This window comes from Dromiciops gliroides, chromosome 3, assembly GCF_019393635.1.
Source record: "Dromiciops gliroides isolate mDroGli1 chromosome 3, mDroGli1.pri, whole genome shotgun sequence".
In the NCBI taxonomy this organism is placed as follows: Eukaryota; Metazoa; Chordata; class Mammalia; order Microbiotheria; family Microbiotheriidae; genus Dromiciops; species Dromiciops gliroides.
In genome coordinates this window covers 212,181,338-212,205,599 of record NC_057863.1, presented here as the reverse complement: position 1 = coordinate 212,205,599, position 24,262 = coordinate 212,181,338, and the positions used below count along the sequence as shown (strand labels likewise).

The window sequence follows — 24,262 nt, the reverse complement described above, 5'->3', positions numbered from 1 at the left end:
GACAGGCGTGGGGAGACGGAGCGAGGACGGACTAGATAGAGAGACAAGATTGGAGAGGGGTGACTAGAGGGGAGCGGACAAGGATGGAGGAGAGTTCGATTTGGAAAAGGAGAGACGGGGCTGACAAGGTTACAAGCCTTAATACAAACCAGGGAAAGTGTAACGTGCCCTGAGGCCGGAGGCGGCTAAGGCCCTTATTGTATTCAAGAAGTTGGAAGCACAACAGCAGGTGCTAAAGAGACCACAGGAAAGCAGTCAGGTTTTACATTTTATTTCTCTGCATTCCTAATTTTAAATAGCATCTCATAAATAAACTCTGCTTGGATTATTTGGTTAAGAGGCTTCTTAATCTTTAGTCTACCAGTTTGGGAGCAGTGTGGTGGAACTTTATAAACAGCCCACATTAAATTAATGAAGTCAGCCAAATAGTCAAAAGTCCCCAGTTTAGTCCTCCACTCAGAAAGATTAGTCCTCCAGTCAGATTAGCCCCCCAAATTAAGTTAGTCATTCAAAAATATTCTAACAATCCATTAGTAACATTTTTTGTAAAAATTTAAACGTTATTATTTGAAAGTCAGGAAATAGAATGATGGTAAAAATCATAGTATAAAAAGCTTGAGAAAAAGCATAGAAGAAAAAAACCCAGACCCTGCATATTTTGTTTTATTTTACTATTTTTAAAGGCCAGTTAAGATTTGCACAAAGGAACTTAAACAGCTTTTCTTTGACTATAAAGGTAAAAATATATCATTCAAAAGTATGTGATAAAGTATAAATAAGATTTCAACTATAACAAGTAATACGTGATTTTTCAAAAATTGGCTAGTTTACACTGCAGTTCTAACATATTACCATGCTATATAAGTAACAAGCCATTTCCAAGTTCCTAAGATTTAGCTGAGTCTACAATCTTATAAATACAACCTTTCTGTTGATTAAAATGATATCTATTATACAACAAACCTAAAAGTTATACAAATCTAGAGCTATATAAACAGTCAAACCAGAATAATGTGTAAGTGAATAAATATTTTTATATTAAGTTCCTCTGTCCAAAGTGTACAATATTTTGAGGCAAAAGTAACTAAGAGTACACAAAGGTGGGATTTTTAGGTAATAAGATTTCTCATTCTATATATTTTTTATTCATCTCTGAGAATTCCTGCACTCATCTAGTACACCCTTTAAACCTAACTATAATACTTGAAAAAAATCCTTCAAATAATCTATCTCAGAATTACAAACTCATAGATTTGGAACTTGAAGGGATTCTGAATGTTATTTAGCCCAACCCTTTCATTTTATATATGAGGACATTTATGACCCAGAAAAAACAAACAATTTGCTCAAGAGTTGAGATTTGAACCCGAATATTCTGTGTTCCAGTCTAGCTAAAGCGGTTAGACTCCATAACAATAAATATAACATACATTGTAAACTCTAAAAACACTATTTTCCTAAAAGTCCCTAATGAGAGCCAATATATTTGCATAGGTACAATTTTTTAATGTAACAGCTTTAGTTAAAGTTTCATAACATCTGATTTGTGTGTGTATGTATGTAAATATATATATATATATACATATATACACATATATATGTATGTATACTTATATGTTCTTATTCAGTTACTTATAATAGCGAACTTACAGAAGTAAAAGCCTGGAAGTTGTTTGGAGCCTTGAAAATATGTAAGTTTGATTTATTTTAATGTTACCATTTTATAAATGCTATATTAACGGGCACTTGGCTATTCTGAATGTTTAAAAAGTTTTTGACTTGCTTAAATTTTCTTAATATTAGTTGTTATTCTGATGTTTTCATCTGTGGGACATGAGTTATATAAAAATTCATTCCAACCATAACTTAAAAACATTGCTCATCCTATTTTTAAAAATAGCTATAAAGCAAGACAACATTTGAAAGCCTTTTAACTTACCCCATTTAATGGATATGTTTTCCATCCTAGCTCTCCAAGAACAGTTGTTGTATCGAGCAAGACAACTGAAATTAAAAAAAAAAATAACACATTTTTTAAAAATTGAAGAATAATATTTGAAAATTAGTTAAATAACTTTATTCTAAATTTCTAATTATTCCTTGAATTGTATTCTATAAATTACTTATTTAATATTTATTTAGGGGGCAGCTAGGTGGCGTAGTGGATAAAGCACCGGCCCTGGATTCAGAAGCACCTGAGTTCAAATCTGGTCTCAGACACTTGACACTAGCTGTGTAACCCTGGGCAAGTCACTTGACCCTCATTGCCCTGCAAAAAAAAAAAAAATATTTAGGTAAATTCTTAATGCTAATAAACTTAGCAAAATAAAAAAAACCTTTTATTTAGTAACAAGTGAATTTCACAATGTTGTTATACCTAGTAAGTTGTGAAGAAAATCATTTAATATCTTTTTTTCCTAGAGTAATTTCATGGTGCTGGTTGGAGGTTCATGACTGATGGCTTAATTTTAATTTTTTAATTTTATATGGATAAAACTAGAGAGATTATAACAATCAATGAATCATAAACAATTATTGTGTTCTTCTTAGGTTTCTCAATGAGATTGTGGAAATTTATTTTGATTTGGGGACCCTACCTTTCGAATGAGATTAGAAAACCTTAGGCCCTCAGGGTCTCTCCCCCTCCTCCTCAGCTTCAGCTGAGTGAAAAAGCCCTGTGGGCTGTGCAAGACCCCAGGTCAGACAGCTGGGGCGGGGGGAACCCCAGCTCCCTCCGACCTGAGCAGAGCTATCTGAAAGATAGCCTGTGCTGAGGGACGTGAAGTGGGAGCACACCCCACCCCCCACTAGCTGCAGCTCTGGCTGGCAGATTAGCTTGGTCTGTGGGGGGTGAAGGAAGCCCCGAGATTTGAGTGGAGAGAAGAAAAGGTATATATAGACCTGGGAGTTAGATAGGGAAAAAAAAAGAAGGAGCGAGGATGGACTAGATAGACAAGATTAAGGAGAGGGGCTGACTAGAGGAGGACAGACTAGATAGACAAGAAAGAGGGTGTGACTAGAAGGTAGCACGGACAAGGAGTTCAGTTCGGAAAAGGAGAGACAGGGCTGACAAGGTTACAGGCCTTAATACAAACCAGGGAAAGTGTAACGTGCCCTGAGGCTGGAGGCGGCTAAGGCCCTTATTGTATTCAAGAAGTTTGAAGCGCAGCAGGTGCCAAAGAGATGCAGTGGAAAGAGACCACAGGAAAGCAGTCAGGTTGTACATTTTATTTTCCTGTATTCTTAATTTTAAATAATATCTCATAAATAAACTCTGCTTGGATTATTTAGTTAAGAGGCTTTTTAATCTTTAGTTTATAAATTTGGGAGTGGATAAGTGTGGTGGAACTCTATAAATGGCCCACATTAAATTAACAAAGCCAGAGAGCCAAATAGTCAAAAGTCCCCAATTTAGTCATCCATAGATTAGGCCCCCCAAAATTTAAGCTAGTCATTTTAAAATATTTCTACATTTGAATGCCGACCATGAAGGGACTTACAGCCCAATTATTATTTTTCTAAACCTATAATTTTTCATAAATCCAATTATATATAATTTTTCCAGGTTAGTTATAGTTATTAATAATTAATTTTTTGTACAAGATTATATGACCATATCAAGCCTTTTTGACTTTATCTCAGAGTATGGAAAAGGGTATAATAAGAAAGATTGGGGACAGATTGCAAAAAGTTTTTTTTTTTTTAAATAATAACATAGGGAGCCAAGATGGCAGATATGGGGCAGCACCCATTTATCTGAACTCTCCCAACATTCCCTTCCAAACAACTTTAAAATAATGCCTTAAATCACATTTTGGAGTTGTAGAACCAACAAAAAATTAGGGAGATTTTCTTTAACCTAAGAAGACTTGAGAGGGCAGAAAGAGAAGTCTATAACTAGGGTGGAGGCCTGTCCAGACTGAGCAAACAACAATAACAGAAAGAACACGAATATAAAAAAGGTACTACAGTGGAAGAGAAGACTAAATCATAAAGTCAGACTGAGGTAATGAAAACAGCTACAAAACAGACTCAAAATGCTTATTAGACTGAAACCCAAGAACTTACTCCATAGGGAAATAGGAGAGGAATGGGGTAAGAGAAATGGGGTAGGTGATAAAAAGTAGGGTACATTAAAGGAGGAAGGTGTTAGAAGCAAAATATACTTTTGAGGAGACACAAAGTTAGGGAGAAAGGAAAAAAAATGGAATCAGGGAAATTCGTAATCATAACTGTGAATGTAAGTGGGATGAGCTTACCCATAAAATGAAAGCAGATAACAGAATGGAATAGCAGCCAGAATTAAATGATATGTTGTTTACAAGAGACACACTTGAAACAAAAGGACATGCACAGAGTCAAAATAAAGATATAAAGGAAAATCTAACATGTTTCAGCTGAACTAAAAAAGGCAGGGGTGGCAATCATGTTCTCAAACAAAGTAAAAAAAAAATAGACCCAATTAAAAAGATAATCAGGGACACTACATTATGCTAAAATATACCATAGACAATGAAGTAATATAAAATTTTTATATCAAGTTGTTCTGATAAAGACCATAATTCTTAAATATATACTGAGCATAGCTTCTGAGTAATATTTATGAAAATAAGAGCCATTCTACAATTGAAAAATGGTCAAAGAATATAAATGGGTAGTTTTCAGAAGAATAAATCAAAGCTATTTATAGTTATATAAAATGCTCTAAATCCTTACTGATTAGAGGAAGGCAAATTAAAACAACTCTGAGATAATATCCTCAAACTTATTGCAAATGACAAATGCTGGAGGATATGAGGAGGAAAAAAATAGGCACACTAATAAATTGCTGGTGGAGCAAAGAACTAATCCAACCATTCTGGAGAACAATTTGGAACTATGCCCTAAAGTTTATAAAACTGCACATACCCTTTGACTAGCAATACCACTACTAGAATTATATTCCAAAGTTTTTGTTTTGTTTTGTTTTTTTCCAGGGAAATGAGGGGTAAGTAACTTGCTCAGGGTCACAAAGCTAGTAAGTGTCAAGTGTCAAGTGTCTGAGGCTGGATTTGAACTCAGGTCCTCCTAAATCCAAGGCTGGTGCTCTATCCATTGCACCACATAGCTGCCCCTAAAGAGTTTTTTAAAAGGAAAATTTACCTGTATGGACAAAATAATTTATATTGGCTCTTTTTAAAATTGAAGTGTACATAAGTATGTATGTATGTATGTATATACATATTCAAGTATATATGCTTGTGTGCATATTTATAGTTACACATATACATATATGTGTGGTTTTCTCATTTTATTTTTCTTGCTTTTTGGAATATGGATAATATGGAAATGTTTTTATTGCTTGCCTTCTCAGTGGTTGTGGGAGACTGTGTAGGAGGGAGGGAATTTTGAAATGCAAAATTCAAAAAGAAAATAAGTTACTTAAAATGTTTTAGGAGCTAATCAGAGTAAATTATAGCTTATTCAGGTGGCAATAGGGAGCCAAAACATGAGTATTATGTTTCAAATTATACCTCCCCATTTTTCATTGTAAAAAAATTCTGTTTAATTAAAAATTTAAATGCCATTCATTTTGATAGCAAAAGGGTGTTATAATTAATAATTCTACTAGTATTCACTTATAAAAAATAATTGTAACATTTAAATAAACCCCTTTCAATAGAGCATAAGTTTACTTGGAAGATTTTTTGCTCTATATTTCCATTTATATAATTGTCAACAAGTGAAAAAATTATATAATTTTCAGAAAGCATACCCTAAAATAAATACAAGAACTGTACATTATGAAAACATTGCAGTATTTTTCTTGAAGTTAAACATGACCACTATGATATATTTTCATCTATGCTTACTTTAGGACACATTTTTTCACCCTTTTGTAATGTCACACACATACATACACAAAATGAAAACAAAAACCCATCATAAATGAATAACCAAATTTTGACTTATGTTTTAAGCTATTGATAAGGATCAAAAAGAGAAATTTTCAGTCTTTTGTCAACTTGCATTAGTCAACCACCTAGTCAGTTAACAAAAATTTAAGTTCTGTTATATGCTAGGCACTAAGAATACAAAGAAAAGCCAAAACAAGACCTGGATTAAAGCAACTCACATTCCAATGAGGGAGCCAATGTTCAATTAATATATAAGATATATATGGAATAAATAGGAATTAGTCTCAGGAGGAAAACACTAGCAGAATGGTGGTGGGGGATATGGCAATCTCTCGAAGAAGATGTCATTTTACCTGAATCTTGAAGGAGGACAGAGAATTTAAGAATCCTAGGTGAGGGGTGAGACTATTCCAATTATAAGACAGGGCCACTGAAACAAATAAAGTCAGCAGGTGAAATGTCCTGTATGACGTTACAGAAAGTAGTCCATTGGACATAGACTGTAGAGTTTATGGAGGGTACTGAATTGTAAGGAGACTGGAAAGGTGAGAGAACTGGGTTGTAAAGAGATTTAAATGTCTTTTATATTTTATGTTTGATCCTGGAAGAACTAGGGAGTCATTTCACTTTATTGAATAATGGTACCATGGTCAGGCTTGTGTTTTAGAAAATCACTTTACTGAGTGGAGGATAGATTTGAGTGAAGAGAGACTTGAAGCAGGGAGTCTAACAAGATAACTGTTGCAATAGTTCAGACATAAGATGATGAGGGCCTGCACCAATGTGGTAGTTTTGTAAATGGAGAGGAGGGATTGTATATAAGAGAAGCTACAAAGGTGGAAACAACATGACTTGACAATAAATTTCACATGTGGGAAAAAGATCAGTAGGGAACTGAGGAATACAGTGAGATTGTAACCCTGGGTGATTGTGAAAATGGTCATGTCCTCTACTGTAGTAGAAAATTTTCTAAGAAGGGAGGATTGGTGGGGGATGAATTCTGTTTTAGACATGAGGTTGAGATGCTAAGGAGGTAGTTGTTGACAGTAGACTGAAGCTTAGAAGTGCTTGATATTCAGATCTATAATAATTTGTGTAGGTATGATTATTGGACCCAAGGGAACTAGCAAAATTACCAAGTGAGATAGTAAAGAGCCTAACATCTTTAATTGGTGGGGGACATGAAAAACTTGGCAACATTAAAAGGTTATGTGATGAGCAGGAGGAATTCAGAGAAACCTGGAAGGACTTGCATGAACTGATGACGAGTGAAATGAGCAGAACCAGAAGAACATTATACACAGTATCATCAACATTATGTGTTGATCAACTGTGATAGACTAGATTCTTCTCACCAATCAAATGGTACAAGAAAGTTCCAAAGGACTTATGATGGATAAGGCTCTCCAAATCCAGGAAAAAAAAAAGAACTGTGGAATATGGATACTGAGTGGACCATACTATTTCTTTTGTTTTTGGTGCTGTTGTTTTTCTTTTTTGAGGTTTTTCCTTTTGCTCTGATTCTTTTCTTATAACATGACTAATACATAAAGATGTTTAATGTTATTATAAATATATATGTTATTATATATATTTATTTATCAGATTACCTGTTGTCTAGGGTAGGGGGGAGGGAGGGAAGGGAGAGAAAAAATTTGAAATTGGAAATCTTATCTAAACAAATGTTGAAAAGTAAAAAAAAATTAATTTAAAAAAGAAAACAAAAGGTTATGTATATCTATTTTACATCTTTATATACCTGGGACCACATAAAACCTTTTAGGATGAAAAGGGGTCATGAATGGGAAAAGTTTAAGAAGTCCTTGGTATAGAGGAAGAAGGGAGTCACTTGGGGGAATACTCATGTTTAGTAGGTATAAGATGGATGAAGATCCTCCAAGAGACTTAAAATGATAGTCAACAGGAAGGAGAAAAATCAGCAAGCAGTCTCACAAAAACCTAAAAAAGGAAGAAAGAGTATTCAGAGGTGATACAGTGTCAAAGGCTGAAAAGAGGTCAAGAAGGATGTTTATGGAGAATGTTATGGAAAGCATGCATCTGATCATCGGTTCATTGGGCTTTGATACTTCAGAGTTTTTCTTTATGAAGAGTTCAAATGCAGTACCCTGACTGCATCAGCACTGTGCTTTTATTTCTAAGCTACTAGCCTGAAAAGATCATTGTATTATGAATTAACAAGGGGGAAAGGAAGAAGAGGGAGAGGAGTTAGAAGAGTAGTAAGAAGATAGCCATAAGCCTGGTCATGTAACAAGTACAGGAAAACTGATGAATAAAGCGACTGAACAGCAGTATCTATCTATCTATCTATCTATCTATCTATCTATCTATCTATCTATCTATCTATCTATCATCTATCTATATATATATACATACATATATATATGTGTGTGTGTATATATATATATATATATATATATATATATATATATATATATATATACACACACACACACACATTTAGTGAGACAATTGGGGTTAAGTGACTTGCCCAGGGTCACACAGCTAGTAAGTGTTAAGTGTCTGAGGCTGGATTTGAACTCAGGTATTCCTGACTCCAGGGCTGGTGCTCTATCCACTGTGCCACCTAGCTGCCCCCTAGATAAGATATTAAAAGAAACTGAGGGAGGATGGGAAAGTTATAAGCAATACAAACTTTGCAATCCTAATGGGGGGGGCACGGAGGAGGGGATTAAAAAGGAGGAAAAAATGAAGATTTAGAATATAAGAGATTATGTACTAGTTGTAGGATGTCTGACAAAATTGTGATATCAAAATGTAATGGTATGTTATTGCAATATAAGAAATGACATGATTTCAGAGAGAATCCTATGTAGTTTGAACTTACAAAGTGAATTGAGCACAATCAAGAGAACAATTTATATAAAGATAGTAAATAATTAAGAACTCTGATCAATGCGATGACCAACCATGGCTTTAGAAGATCTTCAAGGGGGCACTTTATCTACCTCCTCACAGAGAGATGGTAGACTCAAGGTGCAGAAAGAAATATGAATTTTTAGACATTTTTGGACACAAATCCATTGTGTGGATTTGTTTTGCTTGACTATGCTTTTCTGTTACTAGTCATTTTTGCCCCTCTCTTTTTATATGTGGCATAATTTGGGATTAAAGGATTAATAGAGGGCAGATGGGTGGTACAGTGAATAAAATACTGGCCTTGGATTCAGGAGGACCTGAGTTCAAATATAACCTCAGAAACTTTACACTTACTAACTGTGTGATCCTGTGTAAGTCAGGATTAATAATAATAATAACAATTATTATTATGATTATTTTTTAAATGGGGGGCATTAAAATATTTCTCTAATAAATTCACAAATGATAATCAAATTATTTTCATAGATAACCAGAATTGGGACAATTTGGTAATTGAGAGATTTATTATTTTTTTTTCCAAAACCAAGCACTTTGAAATGGAGATTTACAATTCCATATACAAAGCCTTTTTGTATTCTGTGTACATGGAGTTACTCATTTAGGAGGTTAAGTTATATGTATTTACCCATGCATGCATGTATGTGTATACACACTTGTGTGTATATATATATGTGTGAGCGTATGCATACATGCATGTTTGAACACATATGTATATAAGAATATTTGAGTTAAAAATAATAATAGTTAAAACATATAATTTTTACTATGTACCAGATACTATGCTAAGTGTTAAAATTTTATGCTAATTTGATCCTCACAATAACATTGGGATGTAAGTGCTATTTTATTTTCCCCATTTTATAGGAAGCTGAGGAAAAGAACATTTAATATACTTGCCCAGGGTCACAAAGCTAGTAATTGTGGCTTCTGGATTTGAACTCAGGTTTTAATTATTCTAGACCTGGTGCTCTATCCCCTGAGCCACCTTGAGGTAAGGCCTTTGCCTATTTTGAGTCAAAGTCCTTTGTAAAATGTACCGAAGAATAGGGATAAGAATCATACAGAATAACAAGGAATAGATGGCTTGTAATCTATAATAAAAGAGGATCAAGTGAAGTATAAATGAATGTCCAGTTTTATCACATAAGGGAAATTTGGAGAAAATGTTGGTCTTGAATCCTGTTTCAAATATTTGTAGTTTTATTCTTGGTAAGTCACAACCATTTTCAACCTTACCTCTGTCATTTATAAAAATTAAGATCATTAATGGCACTTATATCACTAGGTTGTGGTGAGATAATATATTCAAAATGCTTTGCAAACTTTAAAGTGCTACAAAAATGTTGACTAGTCTTTTTTTATAAAAAATGAGAGGATCACAATGTTTCAAAGAAAAATTTCTAACAAATTTCATTGTGGATAATATTGCTAAGGATGCAGATATTAGCAGAAAGGGGAGGAGCCTGAAGAGAAAAAAATAGACATAACAAAGCAGAAGCAATAGAGCTTATGTACATTATGCATAGGAGCTCATTCAGTGCATATCTACTTTATTTTAGGAAGAATTGTAATATATGGTGTCAAGTTTTCTCAGCTTTCAGCAGATTATAGTCACAAACTCAAAATAATTGGGAGGTACTCAACAGCTAACAATGTGGGAAGATACTACCCATATACAAATACACACACAAAAACACATGCTCACACATGTCATAGGAACTAAAAACTATTATTCATTTGAGCCCATTTAATATGAGTAAATATTCTAATGACTTCTAGTCTAATAACCTCTGAATAAATATCTCGATAGCATCTGAAATAAAAGTAATTGCTATTCATATGAAGAACCTAGTCACCAGTATTTTGAAGTCTAAAGAGTATATGATATACTTTAGACAATTCCCAACACAAATAGTCAAAATACATATTTATATAATTGCTATAAAATACATATTTATATAATTGCTATAAAATACATATTGCATGTAATTGTTACTTATAAGGAAGAACCTAGTTATAAAACAGTATTTAGAAGTATAAGAGAATGTGTTCTATATTTTAGAAAATTTCTCAATGTAAATGCTCAAAATACAGAATTAAAAATACTATACTGAAAAAATTATATTTGTGGATTATACTAAGTCAGTGAAACATTCATCTATGGCTTTATTAAAATTTACATTTTGTCTTATTTTTCACAATATTTAAATTAAATGACTGAACTGGCTTGCTGGTGCATACGTGTAATACCAGTTATTAGGAAGGCTGAGGCTGGTGCATTCCTTGATTTTAGGTCTTCTGAGCTCCAGTATGGTAGTGTCTGAACTATGTCTACAACAAATACGGCAAGCCCCCACAAAAAGATGGGGTTGTGGTGAGGAAATATGTTCCCTCACATGGGCAAACTAGCCTATGTCAGAAAAGAAGTTGGTTAAAGCCTCCATGCTTATTAGAGTGGGACTGAGTAGCCTTAGTACTTACTTCCAGGGTGAGATAGAAAGACCCAGATTAAAAGAAAAAGAAAAAAAAAAAGGAAAATAAGCTAAGAAGTTTACATTTTATTTTTACTGGAACAGCAGAATCAAAATTGTTTCTACTATTGATTCTAGTACAATATTAAAGTCCACAATATTATCCTGGTCCTGTTATAACTGTCATAGAAATTGGAAATAAAAGGAATGCCCATCAACAGGCGATTGGCTAAACAAGCTATGTTATATAATGGTGAAGGAATATTATTGTGCTATAAGAAATGATGAGCAGGATGATTTCATAAAGGCCTGGAAAGACTTGTCTGAACTGCTCTATAGTGAAGTTACCAGAACCAAGAGAACATTGTCCACAGAGACAGTAATATTGTTTGATGAAGAACTGTGAAAGATTTGACTATTCTCAATGATACAATGATCAAAGACAATCCCAAAGGACTATTGATGAAACATACCATGCACCTCTGAAGAAAGAACTGATATTGATGGAACGCAGACTGAAGCATGCTATTTTTCATTTTTATTTTTTCTTATTCAAATTCTCTTATGCAAAATTACTAATATGGTAATGTTTTACATAATCGTACAGGTATAAGCCATATCTGATTGCTTACTGCCCCAGGGAGGGGGGAGGAGAGAAAGGGAATGAGGGATAAAAATTAAAACCCAATAAATAAAAATGTTTATTACTTAAAAAAAATAACTGTCTTGGAAATATCACTGCCATTTCATCTGTCCAAAGAAAAGCAAGTAAAACAAAAATCAAGGGTGAACATTTTTTCTTTTTAGTTCTTTTTTTTCTTTCTTTTTATGGGGCAATGAGAGTTAAGTGACTTGCCCAGGGTCACAAAGCTAGTGAGTGTCAAATGTCTGAGGCTGGATTTGAACTCAGGTCCTCCTGAATCCAGGGCCAGTGCTTTATCCACTGCACCACCTAGCTGTCCCCAGGGGCAAACATTTTAAGAGATAAACTCTTAAATTGCAATGAATTCTATCATATATTAATTTTTGAGTATTTATTTTTAACATTCTATGTATTCAATAAACACTCATTAGTATGCAGACATTTCATGATGTTTCTTGTAAGGAAATAGAAGGTTTAAAAAAACCACTTAAATATGTTTATGTGTCATCCCTGGTCAACACACTTTTGCCAAGCACCTACTATGTTCCAGGCACTGTGTTAAATGCTGGAGTTACAAAGAAGGGCAAAAAGTAGCTCCCACTCTCAAAGAGCTCACAGTCTAATGGAAGAAACAGTATGTATATATATATATATATATATATATATATATATATATATATATATATATATATATATATATATATATATATGTTCTCTCTGTTTCTCTTTCATTGTGTATATACATCACAGAAATAGTTTATATGCTTTATATATAATAAACATAAATGTACAAAAAATTAATTATTAATAAGTATATCTAATCTGAAAAATTATATAACTGGATTTGTGAAAAGTTATGATTATATGAAAAATTATAAGTTTAGAGAAATTATAATTGGGCCGTATGTCCCTTCGTGGTTGCCATTAAAATGTGAAGATATTTTTAACTTACTAGCCTAATTTGGGGGGCTAAAACTGACTGGGGTACTAATTCTGGGACTTTTGACTATTTGGCTATCTGACTGCTGTTAATTTAACATGGGCCGTTTATAAAGTTCCACCATACTGCTCCACTCCCAAAATTGATAAGCAAAGGATTAAGAAGCCTCTTAACCAAATAATCAAAACAGAGTTTATTTATGAGATACTATTGAAAATTAAGAATACAGGGAAATAAAATGTACAACCTGACTGTGTTGAGGTGTGTCTCTTTCCACTGCATCTCTTTCCCACCTGCTGTGCTTCAAACTTTTTTAATACAATAAGGGCATTAGCTGCCTCTCACCTCAGGGTATGTACTTTCCCTGCTCAGATACTTTCTTCTAACTTCTCTTAATCTTCACTTTCTCCAACCTATACCCTGTGCTGACTGCTTCTGTGCTCTCCACTGCCTCCTGTTCAGTCTGTCTTCTGGCGCCTTTGCTCCTAGTCCTGCGTAGCTGTTCGTCTCATCCCCCTGTCTCTCCTTTCTAATCTCATCAGCTGCCCTCTTGACCTCTTCTCAGCCCCATCTCCTCTGTCTGAACCACTTCGTCCTTGTCCGCCCCCCTGAGTCTAACCCCCAGGTCTATATATACACCTTTTCTTCTCTCTACTCAAATCTCGGGGCTTCCTGTGCCCCCACAGACCAAGCTAATCCCCCAGCCAGGGCTGCAGCTGGTTGGGGGGGGGGGGAGAGGGGGCGGTGTGCTCGAACATCCCGTGCCTCAGCACGGGATATCCAGGATATTTCGGATAGCTCCGCTCAGGTCAGAGGGATCTGGGGGCTTTTTTTTTCCTCCAGCTGTCTGACCTGGCATCTTGTACAGTCCATGGGGCTTCCTGGCCCAGCTGAAGCAGAGGGGGAGGGGCACCAGCCCCTCCCACACAGAAGAGACCCTGAGGGCCTAAGGCTTTCTAATCTCAGCCTAAAGGTAGGGTCCCCAAATCAAAATAAATTTCCACATAAATAATATCCATATATGTATATATTTTCACTGTGGATATATATCACATATATATTTGTTGTTATATAAATACATAATACATAAAAATAAATATGAAAAATATATGTGTATATACATACATTATATATACATATATAAGTATATATAAGTACCCATATATTTATACATACATACATGATAAGTTGAAAATAATCAAGAGACAAAAACCCCCTGAAATTAAGGGGAAATGAGGAAATGTTTCTTGTAGGAGGTAGGAACTTAGCTGGAACTTTAAGAAAACCAGGGAAACTAGAATTTGCAGATGAAGAGGGAGAGTATTCAAAGGCATGGAGCAAGTTGGGAAACAGTTTTTTCTTCAACAAATGTGGTAGATAAAGTCACTAGATAGCAAAGTATAAGTGTGTGGGACGGGCAGGGATAAGATTTAAGAAGACTAGGAAGCTAGTGAGAAAAGCAGGCTATGAAGGACTTTGTCAAACAGAAGATTTTATATTTGATTGTAAAGTGATAGGGAGTCACTGAAGTTTTTGAGTAAGGTGTATTTTGATATGTAGGAAGAGAACTAGGGGAGAATATTGTCACATAAACCATGAGAAAAAAGGAGTATCAAGGAGAAAAGAGTAATTCATAGCATCATAGCAATGCTGAGACCTGGGCTTTAGGAAGATCACTTTGACAGCTGAGTGTAGGATGGACTAAGAAGAAGCAGCCTATTGCAATAGTACAGGCATTAGGTGATGAGTAAATGTACCAAGGTAGTAGAAGAGTTAGAGGAGAGAAGGAAGTGTATTTGAGAGGAAAAACTGAAAATTTAAAAGGTAAAATCAACAGGTCTTTGCAATGTATTGGATATGACCGGTAAGAAAGAGAATTAATTACAAGATGACATCTGGCTTGTAAGCTTGGGAGACTAAATGGATGGTGGTGGTAACCTCCACAGGAATAAGGAAATTAGGAAGAGGGAAGCGTTTGGGCAAGTGGTAGAAATAATGAGTTCAGTCATGGACATGTTTAGTTTAAGATGTCTATGAGACATCCAGTTTGAAATGTCTAATAATAATAACAGATGATGATAATAATATTCAACAAATAATATATTGTTGAATGATAATAATAATAATAATAGATGTCAATAGAATGGCTATGGCTGAATAGATTAGAGAATAATCAGCACAGAGAAGATAATTGAATGCTTGTGAGATGAGGAAGTCACCAAATGAAATAATATAAGAAGGAAAAAGAGAAGAGGGGCAAGGATATAGCCCTACTAAATGCCCATGGTTAGCAGACATGACCTGGATGAAGAATTACCAAAAGAGAATGAGGCATAGTCAGATACATAGAACTAGGGGAGAGTATTTCCATATAAACCTAAGAGGTAAAGAGTATCAAGGAGAAGAGGTCATGCAGAGGTCAAAAAGGATGAGTACTGAGAATAGACCATTAGATTTGGCCACTTATTAGATTGTTATTAACTTTTGAGAGAACAGTTTTAGGTGAATGAAGTTGAAAGACAGATTATGGACTGAGACTTCTTGAAGAAGATAGGACTTAAGCTGAGATATAATTTTAAATAAAGAAGTTTATGCAGAAACATGCATATAAATATAAATATAAAAACTTTTTGGAAGATTTCCACTATGGAAACAAAATTGGATTACTAAATAGACCTGGCTATTTGGGGAGGTGGGAAGCTCCCTTTTCACCAGTGTTCAAGGAAAAGACAGATGGCCTTTCAGATGAGCTATTGTAGAAGTGATTGTTATTCAGATATGCTTTGGAATAGATGGCTTCTGATATCCCTTATACATATGACCTATGGTTTTGTTTGGTTTCTTAATAAAAAATCAAAAATTAATATTAAGCATCTAAATCACTTATGTTGTTAAAATAGTTTAGGAGTTGAAAAAGTAAAGATGTGTAGAGAAACTTTCATCTGACATGTAGTTTTGCTTAATTTAAAGATTATGTTAAAAAAGAAGTGCTAATTCTAAAATTAAATATATACTCCAGAAAATATTATGTAATTTCATATTTCACATGTAAATGTATGTGTATATATATGTCCTTTTATGTATATATAATGCCCTTTTAATATCTAACAACTTATTTTAATTCTATCATATCATATTCATTTTTTTTCAAACACACACACACAAACCCACCCCTAAACCCAAATTAAACAGCTTCAACAACAATCCAGATTTCTTAAAAATGACAAAATACTAATTTGCAAAGGGGCTGATAAGTTGAGAACTCCTCCTGCTGGCTATTAAAAAAAAAAGATACCTAGTAAAGTCACTCCCAGAATTGTTTCAAACACTTAGAAGACAACGCTTTCTTTTGGTATAAACACATTACCTTTATAATAAAGTGAAAAACAATATTTAAGGAAGTTTTACATTGATATTCATGGTATTAAATCTTATGAGAAGAACATATTAAGGTAGAACTTCCAATAAGTATAATTATTTTACATTTCAAGTTGGATGGTAAAAAAAAAATAAACTAAATAAATTTAAGAATATCAGAATTAGGGTATAAAAAATAAATGACATACCTACAAAGTTTTCCTAACTTTTGTACATACATACAGTTTTTGTATGTTTTCCTCCTAAAACATTTTCTTTTTTAATAGTACTTTCCTTTTTAATTCTTTTTGAAAATGTAGTAAGGAACTTTCATTGTATTCTAAAAGGAAATAATAACAACTGATAAAAGAGAAGCCTGATAGCATTAGAGTCCAGCTGAAAGAATAAACTCCTGAGGTTTTACATTGCTTCTAATATTAATTCTATGCCTTTGAATTATTTACCAATCCTTCTTTATTCATTTCCCTTTCAATGAAGTAGAGATAATGTTTTATATATTTAGTTTATGCTATATTATGTTAAAGTGCTTTGGGTAAACTGAGCATTAAAAATGTTATAACATTTTGTTTACATATCCATTTCACCACCTTTAGTGAGGGAAAGTAAAACAACAACTCATCAATAATTTCTCTATCCTCTCAGGAAGGATTAGACAGAAAAAATAATCATCGTAATTGAATATGGATCAGGCCCAAAGACAGCACTGTCTGTGTTTCTAAAAGTAGAGCTATCATTTGTTTAAGAACTTTCTCTCTTAGGGTTTGCATTTTTCCTTTTTTTTTTAACTTTTCTATGAAATAACAATATCCTTAGAGATCTTTTTTTTTTCCTGAAACACTGACTACTTGGCATTTATACACAAAACAAATTTTACTTTATCAAAATCTTCATGAAATATCTTCATTTTTAGTTTAAACATTTACTAAGCACCAGTTGTGTGGAAGTTGCTCTACTTCATACAAAGAATACAAAGAAAAAAATGAAATATTCTTTTCCCTGAGGAATTTATATCCTAAATTTATATATGATAACATGACAGAAGCTCTACGTTAACTATTATCTAAAACTGGCTTTATGTTAATGCTACCAGGTTGATAAACAGACCAATTTAGAGTTACAATTTACACAATTTTACAGATATTGGCAAATATTCTTCTCAAAGCCAAGTACTTGTAAATTTCAGATTTATTCTTTTATGGTATCCATTATCAAAATATGTACCTTAAAAATCATGTATTCATTTATAGTGAACTTGTGGAGTAAAAATTCATATCCATACCACTCAATTTCTGTTCTCTTGTAGCTTTAGAATTATTTTAAAGTATTTTCCAAAAGAGGATATTTTGCCTTCGATTATAACTCAAGACTACTTTTATCTGGAAAATGAACTTGATTTTTGATGTTGTTCCATTAAATTTTCCAAAATTGCTTACTATTTCATAAAATAGGTTTTTCCACCTTATTTTTAGTGATCCCTCCAAATGTCTCTGAAAGGTAGGACAACGCATTTTGACAGATAGGATGATGGGAACAAGTAAGGTTAAATGGCTTTCTCAAAATTACAGAGTAGAAAAAGAAGGAAAACTTTTGAACTTTAAACCTAGAGCTCAGTGCACTATTAAGCGATGCTATCACTCTCAAGGCAATAGTTCACATCTCTGTCCTAAGCAATACTTTGTCAAATGGCGAAGAGAAGAGAGAACATTTTTTTGTGGTTCCAACGAAAAATATGCTACAAAAACTAGAAACTCTTTTCTTTGCATGTTTACCTTGAATAGGAAAAAAAACTACTTAGAATAAATAATATTCTTTACTTACTCTACTTAAATAATTTCTAATAACTTTCATTAAAGCATGATAGACTTTGCAGAACATGAACATGATATTATAGGCCTTATTACCCAAAGCTTTATTGAATGAATGGTCAATTAGTTGCTTTGTAGCTCATCAACTGGGTATCTTATCTCTTCTTTTCTGTAACCCTTGAAAAAATTATTTTTAAAATTTCTTTTTAGGAACCCCTAGATTTCTATCTTATGTATCACTCAGCTCTATTTTTTAAAGCTTTCTCTGTTCTTGTTGTTTTTTAACTTTCTTTGAATCAGGAAACTCAAGGAAAGCAAAAATCAACTGTAGTGATATTCAGGAATCACTACTCCTAATATCAGGTGACTTATCTCCCTATAAAAACAATAAAATGACTCTATAATTATTAGATTTACACTACCATCCCAGTAGACAACCAAGGAAACTCACTAGACTACAATGAGACTATAGATGCTAATCCTCAAGTAGTCTACTGCTTCCATTCTGTGTCATCAGACTTTTACCTTCCCATTCCCCGTTCATTTCTTCTCCACTCTTCACCTACATTCAATTCAGTGCTAAATCCTATGAATTGCACCTTCCCAACATCACTTATCCACTATTTTGCTCCTCTGACTTCTGGTTGAGGCTCTCTTTATCTCACATCTAGACTATTGTAATGATGCAGGGTGGAACAAAGGTCACAATATTTTAATAAATTTTTTAAAATAATTTTTCCTTTAATTTTCACCATTTTTCACACATCATGTAAATTCATTTTATATACACACACTGCATATGATGCAATAAATTACAATAAAAATAAGTTATTCAATGTTGAAACCCCTTCATTACTCTTGGCCCACTCTGTATTTTGCTTTGTCTCTTTTCATTATGTCTCTCTCAAATTCAGTTCATTCACCATATAGCTATTGAAGTGACCTTTCTAAAGTGTAGGTCACTCCAAACCCTATTCAATAAGTTCCAGTTTTACCCTATTACCTCCAGGATCAAAATATAAAATCTGCTGATGACTTTTAAAGTTCTTCATAAACTCTCTAACTTTCAGTCTTCTTATGCATTACTCTCCTCTAATAGGATATTTGCTTCACTTCTTACCTTTTCACATCTGAGGTACACTTTATCCTTGCTCTCTCTTCTTCTGATTGGATGCCTGAATTCTCTCCCATACTACCTCCTCCTTTCTTCTCTAACTTCCTTCATTCTCAGCTAAAATCCTATCTCCTAAAACAAGCCTTTCTTGGTCTCACTTAATGTGGACTTTTCTCTTTGATGATCTCCAAGTCATGTTATATATCTTGTCTCTACATAGCTGTTCGCATGTTATCTCTCCCCATCAAATTGTGAGGTACTTGAGGGATGGCAGTGTTTTTGGCCTTTCTATTTCCAATGTTTAACACAAGGCCATGAACATAGTAGGCATTTTAAAATACTGGTTTACCTAAAAATGAAAGGCATCATAGAAATATCACCTAAGAACTTGCAAAACTTAATTTATCTCCACTTTAACTTCCAACAATATAAGATCCAAATAAGCTTGTTTTATTTTAAGTGATCAAATGGCTACAACTCTTTCATATGAACACAAGTTAAAATGATAGTGGGAAATTGGTTTTCTTTCACTGTTCTTAATGAGTTACTCTTCTCCATGTTTTTATTAATCAATTTATCATTAACTGCTTAACAATCATTAATATAAGCCAAAAATGAGTCAAGTTATATGGAATAAACCATATCTTCTTTTCTCATACTGGAGGGGCCCATTTTTCAGCATCATCACAAAATACTGTTCTCCATTTCTCAGAGTAAAACCTATGCCACTTTCATTCTGGCTCTTTTTATTTCCCTATCCTCAGGTCACACACTAGTAATCCATATTCTAAAGAAAGAGTCTGAGAGACATTGATAAGCACTGTGATTTATCCTTATCTCCAAACAAAGCATGGATTCCCATTTGAAAGACATACTACAATATAATGACAGGAACAACTCTAATCTTTCTCTAAAACAGAAGTAAGGTCTACAACAGCCTCTCCAAATGAGGCATACATTTTCAGATACAGCCAAGTGTTGAATTGTTTTGGTCAATTGTACTTATTTGTTACAGGGAAGTGCTCTATTAGTGGGAGGGAAGGTTGGGGTATGTTAATGGAAAATGAGATAGATGATGTGTTTTTTTTTCCAAAAAATGAAAATACATCAGTAAAATATTTTTAAACATAAAATAATGTCCTATCAATCCTTCCTTAGGAAGTAAACAACAATTTTATTCCCATGTTCCAAAAGAAAATATTAGGTATTGAAAAATAAATAGAATTGTTTGAAGAAGAAAAAGTCCCAAACACCTGGGCTTGTGTCTCAGTTCTAATGCATCATACCATGTGATTATGGGAAGTCACATAACTTCTCTGATTCTCCCTTTTTTCCATAATTATCACATAGTATTCTTGTAGGAAAATGCTCATTAAATCTTAAAAGCTAGCTCGCTTGTGCGCTCTCTCTCTCTCTCTCTCTCTCTCTCTCTCTCTCTCTCTCTCTCTCTCTCTCTCTCTTTCTCTCTCTCTCTTCCCCCCCCCCATTTCCCCACTCCACTGCTGTGAAAGATTCCTCCATTTTCAAAAATTCCTCACATGTTCCTACTTTTTCTATGCCTCTTCACATTTTCAGCTAAAATCCTTGAAAAGTCATTGTACAATTGGTGCCTCTACTTCCTTTATCCTTTGCTCTTCTACACCCTCTATAATCTGGATTACAACCTCATTATACAACTGAGACTGACTAACATTACCTCTCTAACATTACCAATGATATTTTATTTGTCATATCTAATGGTATCTTCAAATAAAGGCAAAAAATGTCTGAAGATGGAGTGTTTTGTGCCATGAAGATCAAAATCAGAGAATTAGAGCTAAAGAGGCCTCATAGTTTTAAGGTTGGAATGACTTTGAAGTTGTTTAATGCATTACTCTCATTTTAAATTTGACAAATTTGAAGTCTATAGAGTTTAAGAAACTCACCCAGATTTAGTTTCAGGGATATAACATATAATTCTGTGGACAATTTAAGACCAATATAAATTATTCATATTAGTCACTTATACTGGGATGATGGGACCATAGGATTAAGAACTGGGACAGAATAAAAAAAAATCACAGAATCTATGAACCAGAATTGACCTCAAAAGCCTTGTAATCTCCTGCTTTGCTAGTCAGAGGAAGAAGATAGTTTTATAATATGTTCCCTAGCACCAAGCTTGATTTTTACAATTATTCAGTTGTTTATTTTTAGTGATTTTGGGGTGTATCATTGTAGTCATCGCTCTTTTGTTTCTGCTTTCTTTTGTACTTTGCATTACTTCACAAAGTCCTCCCAAGTTTCTCTTAATTCTTTACATTTGTCATGTTTTTTAATGGTAATGTTACACTATATTTGTATAATTACCTTTATAATTACATGGTATACATGTCCTGTTTCCAGATTTTCATTACTACATAAAGTTTTGGAAATAAAATATTGAAGTGTGTAGGACCTTAATTTCTGACTCCTTTGGGCATGTGCACATTAGAATGATTCCTGGGTTACAGAGAATGAACAGCTTTACTCAGGTTATTTTCTAATTGATTTTAAACCAATAAACATTTTCACAGCTTTTCCAACATTTTATGTTTCCATTTTTCTTTAATATTTGTGCCAATTAACACATCTCTAGACAACTAACTCTCCCTTTCCTTCCACATTCCAATTATTTATCTATCTCCAAAATTTTATTCTTGAAAGCTTCCCATCCTTCATAAACTGAATTTCCCCATAGAATTATTTTTTTAGTGAGGCAATTGGGGTTAAGTGACTTGCCCAGGGTCACACAGCTAGTAAGTGTTAAGTGTCTGAGGTCAGATTTGAACTCAGGTCCTCCTGAATCCAGGGCCAGTGCTCTATCAACTGCACCACCTAGCTGCCCTTTCCCCATAGAATTTTAATGATGGAATTCTAGTTTTCATTCTATGTCCTTTGTAGCTAAACTCTTTGTAAAGGCCATCTACAATAGGAGCTTCATGTTCTCTTCTCTCACCTTCAGCTTAATCCTGTACCACCTAATCTGTTCTCTGCAATGTTGCTAATGATTTCTAAATTGCAAAATCCAATGTTTTTCTCAATTCTCATTCTCTTTGACCTTTCTTTAGTCTTTGACAGTACCGAGCTTTCCTCTGTGATACTCTCTTTTTTCTAGTTTTTCATATATCACTTACTCCTGGGTTTCCTCCTGCCTATCTGATCATTGCTCTTTCCTTCTCTTGTTTGCTGGATCCTGCTCAGGGTCAGGCCATCAAATAGTAGTTGCTCCTCAAGGTTCTGCCTGGGACCTCTCATTTTTTCCCTGTCTAATTCAGTTGGTGAACTCAACAGGTCCCATGTATTTAATTACTATCTCTATATTGATTATTCTCAAATATACCTTTCCTGTCTAAAGCTCTCTTATGTCCTCCAATCTTGCATTTCTGACTACCTTCAGAAATCTCAAACTGGATGTTTAATAGACATCACAAATTCAATATGTCCAAAACAGAATTCATTACCCTTCCTTCCAAAACCTCCTCCTTCCTACTTTCCTTATTACTGTAGAGGGCAACACCATCTTTCAAGTCCCTCAGGCTTACAACCTAGAAGTCATCCTGCATTCCTCTATCTCTCATTCCTCATATTTAAGTTGTTGCCAAGGCTTGCCAATTTTACCTTTAAAATACCCTTGAATACACCCCCTTATCACCTCATTCCTTGATTTCTGCAAGAGCCTACTGGTGCGTCTGTCTGTTTCAAAACTCTTGCTACTCCAATCCATTCTCCATTCGGCCACTAAAATGATATTTTTCTAAAGCACGAGCCTTTTGTACAACAAATATTTCTGATAAAGATCTCATCTTTAAAATATATAGGAAACTGGGGGCAGCTAGATGGCGCAGTGGTTAAAGCACCGGCCCTGGATTCAGGAGTACCTGAGTTCAAATCCAGCCTCAGACACTTAACACTTACTAGCTGTGTGACCCTGGGCAAGTCACTTAACCCCCATTGCCCCGCAAAAATATATATATATATATATATATATATGAAACTGAATCAAGTTTATAAGAATGTAAGTCATTCCCCAACTGAGAAATGGTCAATGGTTGCGAACAAGCAGTTTTCAGATGAAGAAATCAAAGCTATCTATTGCCATATAAAAAGTGCTCTAAATCACTATTGATTAGAGAAATGCAAATTAAAACAACTCTGAGTTACCATCTCACACCTATCAGATTGGCTTAGATGACAAAAAGGAAAATAATAAATGTTGGAGAACCTGTTGAAAATTTAGAACACTAATGGTTGGTGGAGTTGTGAAGTAATCCAACCATTCTGGAGAACAGTTTGGAACTATGGCCAAAGAATTATGGGATTGTACATACCCTTTGATGCAGTAATAACACTACTAGCTCTGTATCCAAAAGAGATCATAAAAAAGGAAAAAGACCCATATATACAAAAATATTTTACCAGCTCTCTTTGTGGTGGCAAAGAATTGGAAAAAAAGGGCATGCACATCAGTGGGGGAATGGCTGAACAAGTTGTGGTATAAGAATATCATGGAATACCATTGTACTGTAAGAAATGATAAGCAGATGGATTTCAGAAAAATTGGGAAAGACTTTAATGGACTGATGCTGAGTAAAGTGAGAAGAACCAGGAAAACATTGTACCCATTAACAGCAACAGTGTGTGATGATCAACTGTAATAGATTGCTCTTCTCAGCAATACAATGATCCAAGGTAATTCCAAAGAAGTCATGTTGGAAAATTCTCTACACATCCAGAAAAAAACAACTGAGGAATCTGAATGCTGACTGAACCATTCTGTTTCTACATTTTTTTTGTTTTTGTTTTTGTTTTTTGAGGTTTTCCCCTTTTGTTCTGATTCTTCTTTCACAAGATGACTAATGCAGAAATTAAAAAAAAAAAAGTTTGGCTCTGTTTTTGGTCACACAGCAGATTTCTGAGAACATATTTGAACCCTGGTCTTTTTTTTTTTAAACTTCTGGCTCAAGCCATGCTGAATCTCTCATGTTTAATATTTGTTGAATATGAAACAAAAATAAAAGACAAGTCTGATCCTCTCACCCTCCCTCAATTAACTTTCCTCATCAGAATCAAAGAC

At 34.0% G+C, this 24,262-nt stretch overlaps 1 protein-coding gene across 9 annotated transcripts in view; it reads right to left on the bottom strand.

Annotated features, from left to right (window-relative positions):
• Positions 1 to 24,262, bottom strand: part of EPHA6 (EPH receptor A6) — a 1,203,504-nt gene that overhangs the window by 1,066,471 nt on the left and 112,771 nt on the right. For 7 of the 9 annotated variants that reach the window (XM_043994222.1, XM_043994223.1, XM_043994227.1 and 4 more), the window contains exon 2: positions 1,940 to 2,004. In XM_043994222.1, coding sequence (XP_043850157.1) covers positions 1,940 to 2,004 — 65 coding nt within the window. Of the gene's footprint in view, positions 1 to 1,939; positions 2,005 to 24,262 lie in introns of those variants that run through there. The other 2 variants (XM_043994226.1, XM_043994225.1) reach the window with 2 other exon arrangements.